At 41.8% G+C, this 20,696-nt stretch overlaps 1 protein-coding gene across 3 annotated transcripts in view; it reads right to left on the bottom strand.

Annotated features, from left to right (window-relative positions):
* RPS6KA2 (ribosomal protein S6 kinase A2) overlaps positions 1-20,696 on the bottom strand; it is a 308,863-nt gene that overhangs the window by 168,627 nt on the left and 119,540 nt on the right. Inside the window, exon 1 of one of the 3 annotated variants that reach the window (XM_069786871.1) lies at positions 10,606-11,501. The exons of the other annotated variants lie outside the window; for them this stretch is intronic. Coding sequence (XP_069642972.1) covers positions 10,606-10,704 — 99 coding nt within the window. The 5' untranslated portion in view covers positions 10,705-11,501. Of the gene's footprint in view, positions 1-10,605; positions 11,502-20,696 lie in introns of those variants that run through there. 3 annotated transcript variants of the gene reach the window in all.

Raw genomic sequence — 20,696 nt, 5'->3', positions numbered from 1 at the left:
AAAAATGTCCAAGAAAACTCCTCCCATAACATCACAAATGTCTGACTGTTACAGCATTTCTTTCAATACAAACATTAGTCAAATGAATTGTATGGCTTCTTTTATAAGCCTCTTGCAGAAGGAGAAAACACTTTTAAACCAAGGAGGGGAAGAACAGGTCATTGGCACCATTCACATAATTATCTTTTCCTAAGCGAACAATATGATTACAGGGAACTTAAACCCTTTCATAGAGGAATACCAATTTTCAAAAGTAAATTCGCATGTAAACTTTATCCTGATGTTTGGAGAGAATATTTTCAAAAAGGCAGTTGGGATAAAATGAGTATCTTTCGGCAGATAATCACTATAGGTAGTGTATGCTTTGGAAGTGACAGTCCTCAGAGCCATTAATGGTACTCCTTCTAATGTCCCGTTATGGGTTTTCCTGTCTGGGAAAAATGAGAAATTTGTTTGCTAGATTACAAAATCCCTGTTGTTGAGAAGGTTTTTAGAAATTCATTTCATACCAACAGGCAAAAGATGCCATTAGACTTTTTTTTTTCAGTACATGGCCTTTCAGAGAAAAGTAAATACAGATTGAATTTCTCTGCTGTGCAAGAAGGGATGCTGTAGCATCGATGGCATTAACAGCCTGTAGGAAGGGAAAACAGAACATCTGGATGCTGCCATATTTGCACTGGTGGAACAGAGAGAAGTTAGGTGAGTAAATATTATCTACATTTACTCTGCAGGCATAGTAAGTTCTGTTCCCCACTATCCTTACCAGCATTGCTGCTCGAGATACTGTGATGTGGCATTAACTTTTTCACAAAAATGTGGGGAAAAAAAAAATTCTGGTGTATTTGAAGTACGCTTTTAAGTAAGGATTCTTCAATTCTGCAAATGCAATTAAAAAAAATTGAAATCACAGGGAAAATAAATTCTCAGTTACAGATGATGGGAAACTGTGGCTTCTCTCCAGCTCTGGTAACACTGCTGATTATTTTTTTCTTGTATCAGTTTGCAGTTAACAGGGTACCTGCAACTGTCTTTTTTTTTCAGACCTGAGCTAATGTCCCCAAAGTGCTCATCCTGATGACATAAAGGCTTCAGTTAGCCACCAAACTAACGACAATGTACATTGAAAGTCTTTAAAGGAGAAAGCAAAGTCTCTCCTTGCTTCCCCTCAGCTTAGTTTGACCCAACTTCAGCTTTAGCAGCTTTACATATTTTCTGCTTCACAATTGCTAAAACTCCATGAACAAAGGAGGCTTCAGTAATGAAAATGAAGCAGTTTCATTACCTCAAACTGGCAGGCATCATAAACCTAGACAACTTTGCAGCGCTGGAGAGGAGTTAGCTGGTGCCTGCTTCAGTGGGGGCTTTCCTGCCTTCACACCACCCAGCGCTGCTTCTGGGTGCATTCACGTAACACCCTTCCACCCGCTTCTCGAGCGAGCCTAAACACGTGGTCCTCCTTTGGAGCGAGAAGTTGAGGAGAAGTTGACAGAGTGCAGAAGTAAGAGCTAAGACTAACAGATTAACTTGCCTTTCCTCTTTTGTGCCTATTCACTGGTTGCCACATACAAAGGAGAAGGTAACTCTCAAGGGTATGAGACTCTGGAAAACAAGGACAGATACATCGTCTTCTCCAGAGAGGCATATATTCTTTCAAATTAAGGCACTGCAATGTGTTTGAAATCAGCCGTAAAAAACCAACACTTGAAAATTCCTTTGTATTGCCATCACATGAAAACCATTTGCATTTTGCAAATGTCTTGGTTTAGCTATCTTAATAGTACTGACTTAATGAAATGTTAAGGAGTTCATTTCAGAAGAAAAATTAGTGATTTTACTTGCCAAGAAAAAGCTTCAAGTCTTTTCAACACTATGAAATGTTATTAAAATACTTTTGAAGTATGTACTATTTAACATCTGCACGCATTTCATAATCAAAAATTCAAATTCAGCGATATGAAATGGTCTTGAACTGTGTCATGGAAATAATCTAATATAAAGCCTTGCTTTCATATTATAGTTTAGTAATAATTGCAATGCATAATCATGCGGGAATAAAGTAGATACTGTACAGACTAGCAGCAGATCCAGCAGGGTTTAAGATATTTAGACAGATGACTTTAAAATGAATGCAATTACAACACTTATTTGCTGTCCCAGGCATTTTCTAGTCACAGACAGAGATTGTCTCATACAGGAAAGGCTGGCATGGAGATGTGCTGATGCAGAAGTTAAAGGCAAAGATATCTGCCAGAGTCACAGGACCTGTCCACTAATTGCCCTCAACGTGGAAGTGGAGAAGACAAAGTTGAACTGCTGCAGGATTTTCTTTGTTATTCACTAGCAAAACAACAGAAATTTCCACTAAAAGAGAAAACTCTCTCCCCCTGACCAAAAAACCAAATATCCGCCCAAGCCTTTTACTTATTTGTCAGGAGAATTGCTTGTATAAGCATGTATTATGGAGGTTTTCTTTCGTATCATTTATCAGCACTGGCCACTTTACATATAAATTACATAGCAGAGTTAGTCTTCCGTCCGAACGTGGGACCAAAGTACTGACTTCTGGGATGCTCAGGCTTGACAAATGCTAAGAACACACCCAATTTCTCCAGAGCATTGCCACCCCAAAAAAGGCCTAATCCCAAAGCATGTTCTACAATGCACACATCTTTCAAAGCAATAGGCTTGAACTTTTTCAAACATTTTTGAGCATTTTTCAACAGTTCTTACCACCACCTAGTTCATTCACTCTTTATGGCATTCAGCAGCCTGTGCCATTCTGCTAGCTGAAACAATTATTGGATTCCTTCTCTCCTAGGGACATGGTGAAGCTTTGAGTCTGGAATACATCTCCGTGTTAATTTGTATATGGAGATATCTAAGGCTCGGTCTTGTAAATAATAATAGAAAAGACTCACAAATTCAGCATGGAGTTAAGTTTTCGATGTAGTTTTTAAGGCCAACCTCTAATATTCTTCTGGAACAGAAATGTCTTTTTTTATTATTATTATCCTTAAATATTATTTCATTATTTGTAGTAGAAACAGCAGCCTGTATTAAACTCTGTAATTTTTAAACTAAATTTCCATACAAACTTTAAAAAATGTCTAATCATACCAGTTTTCTCCTTGTTGAGTTCTACAGAACTTCAAAAAAAAAAAAACCCACCACAACATCAAATCCCAGACCCTGAATGTAGATACATGTGCATAAAAACATATTGCACATGTTTACACAAAACAAGAAAAAAAACCCTCTTTTCCTGCTTACCATAACTCTCAGCTAACCACTGCTTTTTATTCATAACGTGTAGCAGGAGCAGACACCACCCAGGACTCAGATATCCCTAAAGAAGCCCCATGAGCTGACATTACCCTGTTGGGCATCACAAAAGGGTACCACAAACTTGTCTGGAGGGTAACGCTTCTGAGAACAAGCAGGATGGGGTAGCCTCTGTTATTTAATAACAGGTAAAGGTCTATTTTATAAATAAACCCCACACACTCAGTTCCCACCCTTCTAAAGCCTTCAGTTTGTTCCTAACAACTCTTGAAGAGAACGATTTACTGCCTTCTGCCAGTCACGCACAGGTCCAAAGTTGGCCCTGCAGGAAAGAGGCATGACACCCTTTAGTCACACCTGGAGTTTATATGAGCTTGCTTATTTAGGTTTCATAAGCTATCTGGCATTTAGCTGATTACTATCATTACTTATCATTTGAAAGCACACCGCAGCCTGTATCTCCCCTTCTTGCCCGCACACTGCTACACAATGCCTAATAATACCACGGCAATCTGAGAAGAAGGTTTTCCTCACGGGAAACCTCGCAGTTTTGTCTTCTGCGCTCTCGATGGTTTGCATGTCCAGTATTCCTCGAACCCCCGGCGCTCAGCTAGAAGAGAGCTCTAGGCTTTCCTGCACCCCACAGTGAAAGCGGCTCTGCTGAAACACCGACACTGGCAGCACTTTTCCAAGCAGCGGGAGAGACTCCACGGCCAAAGGATGGCTGCCCCCTTCAAAGCCGCGCTGCGCCTGCCCCGTCACCACCCACGCACCCGCTGAGGGAACCCGCAGCCCAAACTGTTCGCCTGGAAGGGATTTCCCTGGGTGCGAACGGTAGAACTGTGCTGCGAGGACCTCGAACAGATGTATTGCTTGCTTCCTTACGCATCCTCGGCCAGGAAGCTGTTTTCACGGCAGATTCAGTGGTCCACTCATTCTTTTCCCTTTCCTGAGACTTTGTTCTCCAGGAAGCCAAACTGTGCCTTGTGTGAGGGCTGATGGCATCACACGCACACACAGATCGAGAGAGTGTGTCCTGAGCACGGAGCTAACCGCTGCTTCTCCGCAGTACTTTGAGTCTTTCTTAACAGCAAATACTTCAACAGAATCAGTGCAGAACTGGGACTGCAAGTCTTGTTAAGTCAACACAAGGAAATAACTAGCAAGTAGATGAAAAGTATTTCTACTTGAGTAACGGGTAAATAAACATAAGGAGGTTTTTTGTTCTGATTTCTGTCTTACTTTAGAAATATTTCCAGTTACCTGTGAGGACACAAATGCAAAAGGCACACACAAAAGGAGTCCTCTCCTGAGACTAGCAGAAAAACGGGTGAATCAGATGCTACTGATAATAAAAACAGGTGCAGGAGGTAGCTCAGCCCTCTCAGAAGAGACTTTTTGTGCCACAGGGTCAGATGGGCCGTAACATTGTAAGCGAACGTCTAGATTAAAATTACGCGTTTTCCACTTGCATGAAACCAAATTACTCCAAATTACTGCTAGGCGGGGGCTCAGCTGCCCACAGGTCCCAACCAGCCCGCGAGGTTCAGCTCTCGTCCTCCCGACCCCCCGTACGTAGATGCTCCGGGCTCAGGGAACCAGGGCATTGCCTGGCTGGCCCACAGCCACAGCGGAGAGGCACCGGCCTCTCCGTTTCATTCATTTCATCGTTTGTTTGCGATCGTGTGTTCACCGTACCGCCGTGTCATCACCAGTCACGTCAGGTCAGCACGTGCGTGTCCCATCAGCTGATGGGACAGGACCCATCCCACAACCGAATGAAGACCCTCTTCTGTTACATGAGGACGTCAGGCCCCCGCTCCGTGCCCAAACACGCACGTGCCCTGGCTGCGTGACCAGAGTCTGTGTTTAATTGTGTGATGTGTGTCACAATTGATCCGACATCAGAGCCCATGGACAGGGTCCGTCAGCTCGGGACTACATGCCAAATACCATCAGATCAAGGCATCGTGCAGGCATTTAGATGGTGGAAATGGAGCATAAAATGACAATTTGGATTGGTCTTTGACAGGGTGGGGTCCTTTGAAATAAAAGTGATTTTTACAAGGGACCATTAGCATCAAAAAGAAAGGAAGAGCTTCTCCCTAACAACGTTACTGCAACTGGTACGAGGTCTTGCTCCTGAAAGTCCCTAACTTTCAGAAAGGAGAAAAGCCATTTTTCCCACTCTGCAGCAAAGACTGAGGAAAGGGGACCTGAAAAGCTTTCAAATGCATAAAAATCCTCCTGCAAAGAAAAGGAAACAATCTCTTTTTCACAGGTACAATGGGCAGGACAAGAAGACACAGGCTTAAACTGCCATAAGAAAAACTTGTGTTAGACATCAGAAAAACTCTCAGATGCTAAGGATAATGTCACAAAGTATACCTCCTGGGGAGGTTACGGGCATTTACCATTGGAGGCCTTTAAGAATAGGTTAGAAAAACATCTTTGTTTGGTGGAATAGTTTAGTTATAGCTGATGCTGCCAAAGGAGGAGGAGGGGGAGTCCAGATTAAGGTTTTTTAGATCCCTCCCAGCCCTCTTTTTCTATGACTTTTCTGTGGAGAAGTTATCCCTATGTCTACCTGCTTAATTTTCCCTTTCTGTAGCTCAGCAGTTAATTTGAGGCTTGTGGGAAGGAGCACATAGCAGGTCTGAGACACAAGAGACTGTTTATTTGGGATAAAGTCAGAAGTATTTGGGGAATTGGGGAGCAATTTCTTTATTACGAATGGGTACACATGTGAGTAAGCTCTCTTACCACCAAAACCGATGTAAATAGGTAGAATTGTATCAAAGGACTTGAATAATCATCATAATTTTCATTTTACCGATGGGGAATGCACGGCACAGAGGTCTGAGCCATCTGTAATGACACAGCAAGTTATCAAAATGAGCCTGAAAATTGGATTTCCTGGCTCCTCAAGTGACCTATCTGATGGACTACACGCTCCTCCTGCAATCCCTCCCCTGCCCTGCCTCCCTTCCCCCCAGCAAGCCATGCAAGACTACAAGAATTGCAGCATTTCCTCGGAAAAGTCTTGCATGCAGCTGGGGGAAGTCAGACTACAATAGTGTCGGTAACTTCTGCTGTAACAAGAACACACATCACAAAGATGATCATTACACCAAGGGCAAAAAAAAGACCCTTCAGCTGCCTCGGGACTTACACCTTGCAGAGCTGATCTTGGGCTGTTAACTCCCATCTCCGTTCTTTAACTTGCCTCTTTCTGTCTAACGTTTGACAGAAAGAATATATTCCTCTACCAAATGATGACCTATAAAAATAAAAAAGAGGAGACAGAATAAAGGACATACTGCTGATAAAGAACGGAATTGTTCTTTATACAAGCGCAGAAGAGTTCACAAGCGTTTGCAAGAAAAGCATTGCTCCAGCCCGCTGTGCAAAAGGAGCGGTCTAGCTCAGCATTTGCTGACCACTTACCTAAGGCTGCTGTAATTTCAGCCTGTAGGAAATCAGAATCAGAGCCTAAGATTAGAACTGAAAATCTCTCATAACAAAGTATTATAAAGCCAGTGCCAATCCTTCTGCACTATTTCTTACCAGACTGCATAGGCTTGCTTCTATTTTCTACATGCCAGGGCTGGAACCCAAGGAGGACCCACACTTGCATCACCCACAGGAGGTCCTGCCTCTCACAACTGACTATGCTGAGACCCACCAGGCTCCAAATTAATTTTGAATTAATTTGCAAGAACTCTGCTAGGCTCTAAGCCCCATACATAGACCAAACAGAATTTGGATTCACCATTACCAGTAAGACGAAACGAGAATTAAAAGAATTAAAGAATAAGAATAACAAATTAAAAAATAAGAATAACAAATTAAAAATACGTCAGGAATGCAAAAGTTGGAAACATCTCCCAAAAGAATCAAGGGCAATGTTTTAATTGGTCATTTTCTCAAAAACACCAAGAAAGGCTTCTGCTTCACTGGAATAAATTATAATCAAATTCTCTGCATGCTTAGGTCTTTCCTAGCTTATTCAAATAGCATATTTAACTTTTGATTTATAAATCAAGGGATCTTGCTCACTGCCATAAGATGCATTCCACTGGGGCTCAAAGTCTTTAGCAGATCCGCACTGTGCGTACTTTCTCCTGATGGTTTCACATTCATGTTCATCAACACTCAGCAAGAACCATAAACAAAGCCCTTCCCTCGGATGCACACATGCAGTTCCCATTGACTTTGCTGGATTTTCAGCTGACTTCAGTAAGAACTCTATGTGCATGCAGAAGGGCAAAACTTGGCTCTGCACATTTAATAAAATTATATCACTAGATACCTTATAAATGAAGGGCAATGCAGGCCATACTGAAAAATAATATAAACTGAAAACCCGAAAGTGTAGCCAAATAAGTTCAAATTTCAGCCAGGTTTTCCCAGAATAATAAAGAGGGCACACATTTTAGGCAAGACGAAAGAAAACCCCTGTAATATCTCATTTATCAGAGTGTGCTCTGCCTCCTTTAGCAGGACAAAGTGTAAAACCCAGCTATCTACATAAGGCAATGATCTTCTTGTCTCAGATACAGCAATGATATTGGCATATGAAACGATTAAGTAAAGGTCAAGTTACAAGCTATGATTTGCTAAGTCATTTTCTGCATCTGTATCCCTGCTCTGTAAGTTAAGAAGCTCACTGCAAGTGAATTTAAAGCATAGCAGAATACCACAGTAGAAAAAGTAATTAATTCTATGATATTAATAACTAATTAGTTTTTCATCATATGATATTAATAACTAATATTATGTTATTTTGAACCTATTCTAATAGTGGTATTTTAAAGATATCAAATGCCTGAATCCAGGAGTATCTATCTTAAACTCTTCAACCCCCTTTCCCGCCTGGCCAAAGGAACACTGCAACAAAAAACCCCCACAACCTAGGAACAACAGTCCCCTTCCAAATTTCAGATGACATCTAGCAACACATAACTTCTGCCAGGTACACTAGCTAATGCACACTAAACAAAGCAGTGCTACACATCTTTTCTCCAAATTTCTTCCCTTTATTTTACTTTTACTCATTCCATGATGCAATAACTTGTGCCTTTTAACTGCCTCTTTAAAAATATCCACCTATTAGGATGAAGAATAGCCTGACTTCTAAAAATCCAACTACCAACATGCTTCTTTGCACTTTCTGTTTGGCTGACAAGCACTCATTAGCCTGCAATTACAAATTTATACACAGAAGTACTCAGGGATGGAAATCACAGAGGGGGCTTGATGTTCATGTTTGGTTTTTCCCCTCTAAGCAAGAACATCTCTGATGATTTTCACACTTAAATAGCAGAACAGATTTTATGAATCATTTTTTCTTCCTGGTTGGAACAACCCCTGTTCTCTGTTGCATTATAATACTGACTTCCTTTGCATAAAGTTGGTCATTACTGCCAAATCAAGGGAGAAAGGAGGGAAGTGGACAAAATGCTCTGAACTTACACATGCAATAGGGTATGTATCAGGCTGCTTCATGAAGCAAACTATGTAAAATCAGAAAAAAAAAATCATTACAAGACAACTCACACAGGGGAAAACTATTTCGTAGACATTGAAAAAGTCCAGTAAAGCTAATATAATACTGATGATCAAGGGGATTGTAAAGACTTTTTTTAAATGAAGCGAGGCTCCAGCCTGTTACAAATGCTGAGTCGTCCTGGTCACTCACGCTAGATTACCCAGTAAGTTAAATCGTTAGTGTGGTGGAATCTGTTTCTCCCAAACTATGCTCTGTCAAATGACTAGTTAGGAGCTCTGGTGGGGCTCTGCTTCTCAATCCCCCCTCCCCTCCCAGCATCCCGCCCTGACAGCGGCAGCCCGTGAAGACGCTCGTCCCTCTCGGAACTCCTTCACATAACTCCAGGTCTGCTTTCTCTCGGCTCTGGCGGAGCATGAGCTTAGTGAATTTACAGTGTGTTACAAGGAACATCTATTTCAGCTTAGCCTTTGCAATTCTGGGTTCACAAGGGGGAAAGGAAGGGTTCCCCCCCTCTCCCCTCAGTCCCAGAGGGACAGGGCTGGTGCAAGGAGGGAGCTTTAACAACTTTCATTTCTTAGTGTGTATTAAATGCACAGCACGACTATTCGATGAGTGAAATAAAATTAGGTACCTTACATGATCATTTTTCATAAAAGCTGATTTTAAAGAGTTAACAAAGAAAAAAACCAAAACACACCAGCCCAAACCTCTGCTTTTCTGCATGTCCTGTTTAAGCAATGACACATGAAGAACTTTATGTTCAAACAATTACCTGGTACTTTAAATAGGACACTAAGGGAATAGTATTTTAAAATGTATTCACACAGCATGAGACTAATCCTCCTCCTGGGAATATGGTGCAAACCAGAGTAACTCCTCGGAGGTCAGTTGAAGTACACCAGCACAAAACAAACGTGAGGCAGAGGGGAATCGGGCCCCCTCTACCTCTATTTTAATGCAGAGGCTGCAGATCATCTGCAATGATAAAGTGAGCAACGTAAATATAACTGACATCTATTCAATTGATCTCACATCCTGCCGACTATTCACAGCTCCAAATACAGGGCTAAAGAACAATGGTTCGAGGAAGGGAGGCAGAAATCCTGGTTCTAACCCATTCGCACATTCCTATCTGCCCCTATCTCTGACTTGAACTGCCTTCATCTCCCCACGCAGCTAAATCCTTGTAGGTTTAATTTGACATTGTCCCCCCCCCCCCCGCTGCGCCTGAAGAACAACTTCTCCTTATGACAAAATAATAATTAAAAAAAAAACAAACCCAAACCAGGATGCATGGGAGAGAGGATAAATGCAAAAATCTGTGCAAGTATGAGAACCTATGGGCAAACAAGCAAGAAAATCCCTATCTAACATACCATATATATAACAGGCACTAGCAAATTGATTAATTATTTGGAAATCTGGCACTGAAAAAGAATGGTACAAGCGCAAGGGAGGAAAACTAAAATATGAGGCTATTACAAAGTATGGTGCCATTTGTGCTAATTTAAGTAGATCCATAATTATTTCCTACAACTTCACGATGTCCTGAACCAGCTTCCTCCTCCCCTGCCAGGCTGATAAAAGGATCCTTAGCAACACACCAAATATATTATGCAATGTATAGAATACTACCGAGAAAAAGCACTGAATTACACTGAAACAAAGAACATCAGGCGCGAACATCACCACCTCCTGGGAAAGATCACCTTTAAATATTTATCGTGTCAGCAAGCGCAGGCATTCTCTTGTCTCTCCGATACCAGCACAGTATTTGCTGCATTTAACAAAGTTAAGGCGAATTTTACCTCAAATCTACTTAGGCTCGAGCTCTTTGACCGAGACTTCTTGCGGAGGTAGACCGAGAAGAACCGTCGCACCGTGAACTTCTTCATGTTCATGTCCATCGCCCCGTCCCGGCTGCGGCGCACGAAGGAGCTGCGTCGTCGCCGGAGAAAACTAGCGCATCCCGATGGCCCCTGTTTCTATCCACGGGCGGGAGATCCTCCGAGGTGTCTGCTCCCGTTCCTCAAGCCGGGCACGGCTAGACCCGCGAGAGGGACGTCGCCGGAGCCATGGGAGCCCGCAGCCGGCGGCTTTGCTCTCCGGAGCGTAAAGGCGTTCGACTCCCGCTCGCTTCCCACTGTTTACATTTCGGTGCGGCGAGGAGAACTCTCTCCCCGCTCCCTCTCCCCGTCGCCTTAGGTCCTACTACATCCAATCAGGCTGGGCTCTGGCTGCATGGATAATCAGCTCCAGCGGATGACAGCTCCTGCGTCCCAGCGTAGCGGGTCTGAGATAAATATTAGATGTGTCTATTGCTTTGCACTCTCCCTCCTCTCAGGCAGGCTCTTTCAATTTCCTGGTTTCCGAATCACATGGGGAATAGGCACATGCTGCACTTCTGTTTTTAGCTCGGAATTTCAGCGCTGCTATAATTACCGAGGGCTACGGTGGTCAGAGCTGAGAAGAAATCGGCTCCTGCGTGAGAGTCTCTCCTGGGAGGAGGCTGAAAGATGCCGTGAGCCCACTGCCGGAGAAGGGTCTGAACCCCCTTTTATTCTGGGGAGCATGTCCCCCCTGAAATCGAGAAGCTTAAAATCCTGTTCACAGATTACACACCGGCTTTACGTTAAAATACCTAACGCTGGCACAGCTCTGAAAACAGAAAGCCCAATCTAGATGGTAAGTATTACTATTCTTACTGTACTACAGCAGGGAGCTACAGCCCTTCTAAGAGGTTGAATATGTACATCTATTTACAGGCTGTAATTTTGAGCTGCTTACAATACTGCAAGCATGCAGACTTACAGCTGCACACACACACACCCCCAACATAATCACATTTTTCAGCTTTTCTTCAAAAACTAATGAACCTCAGTGTGATCCAGAGACCAAAGAGCTTTCTCTGCCTGCTGCACAGGGCTCCTTGTCCTTGGCAGGCTTTCCTTTCTGACTACCGAGGAGCACCCAGACATGCCTTTCTCCCATAACCTCATATGGCAAGTGAATGACTCTGATGACTTATTAATGACTCAGATAAATAAGCCCAGGGAGAGCTGACACTGCTACAGCCTGAGAAGTCTCTCGGAGGTTAAATGACAATACCACTCCAGTCAATCTGCTCTAAAAGAGAGACACATTTTGCTTTAATTGCATGTCTGGACTCTGCCGTGAACTATGGTGGCTGGTCATGCCTGTCACTACCTGCTTTGTTTGCAGGTTCTCTGTCCCTCTCTTCCGTCTAAAGCTCACCACAGTCTATATGTACCTGGAAAAGCATTCAAAAAAAAAAAAGAAAAAAGAAAAAGAATATTTTGGCATGTATGGTGCCATTAAAAAGGAGGTCAGATTGGAAAGGCTACAATTAGTGCTGGGCTCTATACTCTCCTACAGCCTCTGACTCGTCTATGCCTGGGCCACTGCTGTCTCCCCCAGCCTGAGATAACTACAGTGGCAGTCTGCTTTGTGCCTTTCTCTTCTCGGCACCTCCTTCTGATCGCTTCTCTAATTCTCTTGGTTTGCAACAGAAATATATCTTCTGGGGTTGCTTACAACTGTTCTGCCCTGGTGTAACCCAGGTCAAGCCTAGGAGCCCTTTGCCACTACAGTTCTGTTGGTTCCTGGCTAAAGCTCCTGCAGCAGAGGCAACTGTCCCAGCAAAAAAAAAAAAAAAAAAAAAAGGTATCTATAGGTACACAAAAACCCTTTCCACAAGCAAAACACAGGTAAAAAAGCAATTTGGTTGGTATAACTGTCAGTGCCAAAATTTTTCGCGCTCACCGGATTATCTGACCTCCCTCCCTCGCCTGCCCTGTGACACCAGGGAGCTGGTGCTACTGCTGGTTCCTCTGCCCTACCTTCTGCCTGGCAAAGAGCTGTCCTGACACGAGCGGGGCCAGGCCTCGTGCTGGCAAAGGCTGTTGGCAGCCACACACATTCCTACCTGTGTAAGCCACTTGAGCTTTAAATAGCAATCAGGCAAGTTCAGGGTAGCTCCCTGAATGAACCCTTCCCATCACAGATTCCACAAAATCCCACCCGGGCACTGACGTCTTTATTAATGCAGAGGAGGTGGTAATTTCCCAGCCTGGAATACACAGCGGGTGTATATTCCGCTCCGCGTAATAATAAGCAGTATATGAGTGCCTGTTACTACTTATACGAGTAGATTTACCACAGTCTTCTCATCCCATTATGCACGTATTGCTTTCACATACAAGGACACGCAGTCACCATTAAATGTACCTGCTCTGTAATAAACTTCCAAGAAGATTACACAGGCTATGACTTAATGCCTAACTATCAGGTACACTTACTGCGTTCAGAATTTTGTTCTTTACTGGGGGGAAAAAAAAAAAAATCAGGAACAATGTATTGGCAATTTATTGTGAACATCAGAGCAAAAGCTAGCTTTTGATGCTAAAGGTTAGACTGTAACATGAACAGCGTGCCCAGGCTACAGGGTAAGTCTCTTACATCCCTGCCAAGACGCAGGCACGATCTCCTTGCTTTCTTACTCCCCTTTCAGCCAGGTGATTAGGGATTAAATACAGAAGGACAACCAGCCATCAGTGCCAGGATGTTGCTGCTCACCTACTGGGCAGCTGAGCAACAGAAATATTGCAGAGTGTATCTTTCAACCATAAAAAGGAAAAGCAACCGTGTTCCAAAAATGTACATAAAAAAAGAGCACAAATAGCAAAATAAAACAAAATACATAACATGTAAAACTAAAGTATAGGGATAGATATCTGAAGAGCAAATTCTGCTACAGTTCCACTCACCATAGTATGCTTCAAGACATGGAACTTAACTTTGCTTCAGAAAAACAAATGAGAAGAGGCTTCAAAAACATTAACTCAACCTTTCAGCTAGTCAGACAATATCCACTTTTCCCAATGACTCTAATAAGAACGTGTAAGCCAAAACATAAATTAGGTTGAATTGGAACGTTCATCGTTATATTTATAAACACACAACTGTTAGATCAACCTACAACCTGCAAAATTCATTGCACTTAGAAATACATGGCTGTAAATTATTTATCAGCTCCCCTCTGAGCGATTTTAACTGCTGAGGAACTCGATGGAAAAAAAAAATCCACCAAATGTCTCTGCTTAAGACAAGAATAAACAACAAAACCGGTGAAGGGGGCATATGATGCATTGGCATCAACCAGTAATACTCTGTATTCTGGATCTGTATTCTGAAATATAGTTTTTAAAACTAGAATCATATTTGCTGTAACACAAAATAAGTAAATACAAGACCATGCCTGCTCCTCTGCCCAGTGAACTTAAAAGCAAAATAAAGTTTACTTTAACTGGAAAAGGGCTTAAAAAAAAAAAAAGCCCCAAAGCAGGATTCAAGACAAACTCTCCAATAGAAACCACTTGAAATTAGATATTACACAGCCCAGGTTCCGATTTTTAAAAGATAAATGGAGAATTCCCAAGTAATACCCAATGAAGGCCCAAGGTCCTTTCCTCATGTGTACAGATGGACCATCCCAAGAGCAGTAACAGCCTGAAGAACCCAGACTCAGGAAATTCACATGGGACAGCGAAGCAGCCTGCACAGAACCCGAGTGAGAAGGATGCCAGTGGCCGATGCTGAATGAATCCTCAATTTCTAAAGAAACAAAATAACTTGAGCTAATTGTTTGCATGAAAGATCACACAAGTCCAAGACATCTACCACAAACCACAGGCTGGATGATAAAATTACTGAGAGAAGTTTTGTATTACTATACTACACAGCACATCAGGCTTTATTTCCAAAATGGACCTTCTAATATTTTATGCGAATCAACAATTTATGAGCAAACCCAGAATGACTCTCCTACTTGAGCAAATTTAGTGATCCCTGTAAAAGTAAAAACATATGAATTGATAGTACTTTCCTTGCAAATATGATCAGTATTACTTATTCTTCCTCAGTAAATTCATCAGGAAACCAGAAAAAAATCCAGAGAAGTCAGAAGGCATCAGAGGCACAGACACCATAGACAGAACAAATAAGATTAGTAGAACATAGCATGCAGAGGAAGGGAAAATGAGACTCCCACGACAGACGCCCAAGAGACAATGCTACAGAAAAGGTGAATTACACAGCACCATTTATGCTCTCATTAAAGAAAATCAGGAGCAAGAGCAGATGTTTCCAAGAGACACCAATATGCAGAATAAGGAACACCACTTTCCCCCAGGTGATTAGATGGTACATGACTCTTTCAGTGATTGCTGTTTCCTGATCTTGAATGCTGGACAAATTTCCATATGGTTTTTGTTTCCTCAATGAACAAGTGAGGTGGTTATTTTTCTTATTGATGTTCCTTTAAAAAAATATGATGGGCTTTGCCCAAAGAAACACCTGGGCTTTGATCTCATTAGACCAGCTGTCCTGGTTTCAGCTGGAATAAACTTAATTTTCTTCTTAGTAGCTGGTATAGTGCTGTGTTTTGGATTTAGGATGCGAATAATGTCGATAACGCTCTGATGTTTTAGTTGTTGCTAAGCAGTGTTTATGCCAAGTCAAGGACTTCTCAGCTTTTCATACTGCCCTGCCAGCGGAGGCTGGGGGTGCACAAGAAACTGGGAGGGGACAAAGCCAGGACAGCTGAGCCAAATTTGCCAAAGGGGTATTCCATACCATACTGCATCATGTCCAGTATATAAACTGGGGGCAGTTGGCCAGGGGGCACGGCAGCTCAGGGATTGGCTGGGCATCGGTCAGTGGGTGGTGAGCAATTGTATTGTGCATCACTTGTTTTGTATATTCTCTTATTAATAGTAGTCGTAGTTGTATATTCTCTTAGTAGTAGTAGTTGTAGTAGTATTTTCCGTTCCTTTTCTGTCTGATTAAACTATCTTTATGTCAACCCACAAGGGGTTTTTGTTTGGTTTTTTTTCTTCCGATTCTCTCCCGAGGGAGCGAGCGGCTGCATGGTGCTTAGCTGCCGGCTGGGGTTAAACCACGACACCAGCGTACCAGTGTGGGTCCCAGACTTTCCAGCTGCCGTACCTAGTTAAATACCTTGTCCAGTTTAGCATGCCACTTACTTGACTGGAGTTTTCTCTCTCTCAAAAAAAGGTACACTGCCCTGCCAGCACTGCGGAATACAGGCAGCAACTTGCCATCTCAGACATTCTTCTCACCAGCAGTGATAAGTGATGAACAATGTTGGCCGGATGGGGATGTAAGGGAACAGGCAGGAAAGAAAGTGCTTATTCTCCCTTCTCTCACCTCCTCCTGTTCCTACCTGTGTATCACAAGCTTCAGGAATTTTTCAACCTTTTCCATATATGAACTACAAGAAATTCCCAGTGGAGGTGCAGGCCCCTTCAGCCATTTTGCAAATTAAAATCACTGCTCAGAAGGAAGAAGAAAGCAAAGTTATACATCTTGTCTGACTGTGTCCGATGAACTGGCAGGATGCAGACTGCTCGGCCACAGTCTTCTCTACTCCAAAGAGCAAGATAACAGGTCTCCAACACCTGTTTAATCTTGCACCATTTAACTCAAGGCCTCAGAAGCCTGGGCAAAGACAGAGTACCTCTTATACCCACATATATGTAATTCCTTAATTGCTAAAATCATTATCCAACATATTGGCAGTTATATGAAAGGTGACTAGTATAAGTGCAGCAATCACAGGAGAGAATGACTTGCTTTGAAAAGGCCAGTTTTGCTCAATATGGTGATATTCCAATTAGTGGATTCCATTTAACAGCTTCAAATGTTCTCAAAACTGGGCATCAAAATAAGTTCTTGGTAGATTTGAAACCAATATTTTGCAGGGATGCAAGTAGCTTAGATGGAAAGTCTTCTGTACTTTTCTCTCTACCAGACAACTTCAGGAGATGAGATGAAAAAGATTTACTTAGTGGCACTGAGAGGGCGAACCATCTCTGTATGTGTCATGCTGGTGCAGAAAAGGTCCTCCTTGCTGCAGTTGCCTAAAAACCTACTTCCTCAATCCCTCCTAAACACCCACTAATCACACGATGATAGAGTAGTGTTACTGTCAGAGATATCAAACGGGGAGCACTATGAGCTCACATGGCTTGTTCTTATTTGCGCATGGACAACTGGGACTGTTGTAGAAATGATAGCTCCAGGACGAGATAACAAGATTTGACTGAGTTTTGAACAGATGACAGACGTTTTGACTCTCACAGAAGCATCTTGTGTTAGTGCTTGAACATCACACTGGCAAGTATCACAACTGCTGTACTGACTGCTCCCATATGTGCTTTGCTACTTACAGACTCACACGAACATGCAACAGCATCACTGGCCACATACATGTCAGTCGGCTGTGAACTACTTCTAGGATGGAGATCAGGTTGTCTAGCAATCTGCGTTGAAAACAGGCCAGGAAGAGCATCAGCGTAAATTTTCTTTTTTTTTTTTTTCTTTTTAGTGTTGTCACAGAGTTTTACTTTCTTGGCTGATACTGTATACTGGTCTTGCTGGATTTTGGTGGCTTAGATAGGAGTATAAGGCAAAGAACCCAAAACCCCAATCTCCTTTATATTGTATAAGCTTCTACTCCAACATGGTTGAAGGAGATTACTGAAGATACAGTTCTGCTTTCTTGCCTTTGGATAATAAGCAGAAAATCATACTGTTCTCCTAGAACGGACTATAAGTTTTCTAGAAAGAAGGATGCTACTTGGTCACTGAAGTATGAACAGTCTTATCACATAAGTATTTATGAATATCCACTTTGAGGGAACATTGTACAATACAACATTGGATGGAAGAATTTCATTATGCACAGCATATGTTTACTGCATATTCAGACTAGCCATGAACAATACTAAAAAGGAATGCATTCATTAGAAATCTGCTAATAGGCAAATTCACCTTGCTAGGCTCTGAAAGATATCATACACCTAACAGGAGAAACGGTGCATGGAACATTTACTGAAACCCCTGTTTTTACTTTTAATAACCATCAACAGACCAAACTGACGCTGCAGTAAGCAGAAAAGCCAGACCACTGTTTGCTATTGAAATCCTGAGAGAGAGATGAGTGTAGAATGGTGCTTGCAAACTTCTATTTGGGGAAGTATCAATTTTAGGTAACATTTTTCCCTTCAATTAGCTAATAAAACTACACGCCAAGGTACAAAAGTAAACTAGGTAGACAAAAAGCATCATATTTAGTTGAGCTGAGTGACCTAAATTAATATCCTCCTTCTATATCTGAGACTATTTTGTATGACATTGAAGAACCTTAAACTCTCTGGCTATGTCTAGCTCCAGGGCACGTACAAAATCCAGCCACATCCTGAATCCTCTGTTAGAATGGGGGCATGGATTGCACTCTTTTATTCTTTCCTGCTGGCACCTCATGTCCCCAGCAAAGAAAATCCAGGTATTTTTAGCCAGAGAGGAGGCAGAGTGGACTCCAGCAAAGTTCCTGATTTTGACACGTGTGTGTGTAAACTCAGGACCCTAATGGTTTGCATCCACACTGCGGTTTAGTCACGTCTCTCTTTCAAATCTCCTTCTATAAAATGGGGCTGGAGCACTCCGCCACTGCATGAGAGCTCTTTCAGAGTAAACACAGCAATCGTTACTATGTGCTTACAGCCAAAATTTCAGTTGAAGCCTGGCACATATTTGCTAGTTTTGTTTACAGAAACAGATTAACTGTGAGTAATGTCAAAAAAGAATAAACCGATAGGACATGCAAATTTACCTTGGTAGGCATTACAACTAGCAGGGCAAATGACATGGGATATTTTCAAAATACATTGCACACCTAACACTCACTGAAAATCAGGCTTAAGGTTGTATGAACACCTACCCAGGTTAGACACCAAAAAAGGGAGATTCATAAATAAAAAAAATCTGTAGTCACTCTCAAAATCTTTAGCATTGGCTTCCTTCTTGTTGGACTTGTATTTCTTTTTGGACAAATTTTGAAGGACTGTTTTAAATTACTGTAATAACAGTACTTCACTCCAGATTACAGGCACAGCTCTCCCTGCCTATTTTTGAAATAGAAGCTGAAGAAACAGACAGAAAAAAAAGGTCTGAAGTGCTGTGATACACCCCCTCTTTCTGTCTCTAATACAGCTACATAGGAAGTGTGAAACTGAAAAAAATCATACAAAATCATTTTAACCTTCAAAAAAGTTAGTCAGATTCCATCTGATATTTACAAAAGCACATAACGATTTCTTAATTCACCTAGAACAATATAGCCCAAGGTCCCATTTTAATGCTAACAAACTAAAACCAGTATTAAACTCATCTTCCGTCCACTTCATATAGTAAAGCTAAAGAAATTGGTATCAGGATTTCATAACACCAGAAACTAAGAAGGATGAGGGAATACTACTACAAAATTACTATGTTACCATCTACTCTAAGATTCATGACATCGTGAAGCAATAGAACCTGAGTTTTTAGAGCTACTTTAAAAACATCCACATGCCCTGGGCTGCACATGTATAACCCGGCAGCAGCGCTCAACTGTAGAGGCGTATGCGTAGGCAGCTCACTTGGGATCAAAGCAAAGCAGCCTCCATCCAATAACTGCCCAAAGACACAGGGATGAAGAACAGGTCTCCGTTTACCAGAAGGACTATATGGGTCCAGAGATGGGCATTGTGGTCCAGTGAAAGCATCTTAGGTAAAGGCGAGAAAGACAACCATACAAATGTCTCTGATTTAGGACTGATTGCTGTTACAAGGCTGGAGCCCACTAAAATTTGGATATTTTCAATATGTTAGATGACTTTGTCCGTATTTGAATTCAGCTACATAAAGTGTCACCTTCTTTTAACTGTAGTGTCCTTTCTCTCACCTAAGCCACCAGGCAGCAGGAAGGACATGATGCTCTTTCTGCATAACTGAGCCTGCCCATGCTGGAGGTTAGTCTTCCTGCCTGATGCTTCAACAAATATCTGGAAGAAACTTCAACATCTTGGATGAGTAGGAAGACATATACAACAAGTGTATGAAATTAGTTATAAAGAGCACATGCAGATTATGCAACATCCAAATATTTGATTAATGACAACCCAGTGGACAAAAAGATGCCAACTCACCATATTAAGTCAATTAACGTCTTTGACATCTTTCTGTGAATTTAGTATACCTTTCGAATCCTGAAATAACCCTATAATTCAACACGAGGTATAGACAGAAATAAGCAACACTGACTATAACACAAACACATATGCAACAATTATCTATTTCCCATATGTGCAATGCCAAATTGTCTGGTTTTCATCAACTAGAGATTAAAATGTACAATTAATTCTATCATAAAGTAAGCCATACTATTCAATAGAAGTTCAAATGCTTATTCATACACTTGGATATATTGATTAAAATCCAGCAGAACTTCTGCTGTCCTCCTTAGTATGCTATGGGGCACAACGCACACTTGTGGCCAAGATGTTACAAAACTCTTTCCAAGTGAAACTATCTACCCAAATACAACGATTGATACACAAACAAAATGAAACATGCTTTAACACACAATACAAATCTTAAATTCTTTACTTCACTGGCAATCTGATGTTTGATTCTAACATTTGTTTGAGCCAATGAAAAATCCTATAGGAACCACCTACCTCTGAACAGTAAACTTACGTTAATGTCACAAAGCAGCCATCTCAAATTCCTAAAGCATGCAGTGTACAGCGTGTGATTCACACACTATCTATTCACTGAAATGTGACTGTGTTGTCCTAATACGTTAGTGGAATCTGGTTTTGTATTCTGATACCTCCTTTGATGTCCAATATACAATCTTATCATGCAAAGTAATGTGGGACAGAACATCAACCCATTAGGAAACTGGCAAAGACTGAGATTGTTCTTTTGCTTCAACTCCCAAGGGAGAAATAGATGTATACCTCAGATACGA

This window comes from Haliaeetus albicilla, chromosome 7 (assembly GCF_947461875.1).
Source record: "Haliaeetus albicilla chromosome 7, bHalAlb1.1, whole genome shotgun sequence".
Lineage (NCBI taxonomy): Eukaryota > Metazoa > Chordata > Aves > Accipitriformes > Accipitridae > Haliaeetus > Haliaeetus albicilla.
This window is presented reverse-complemented; position numbering and strand designations above follow the sequence as displayed.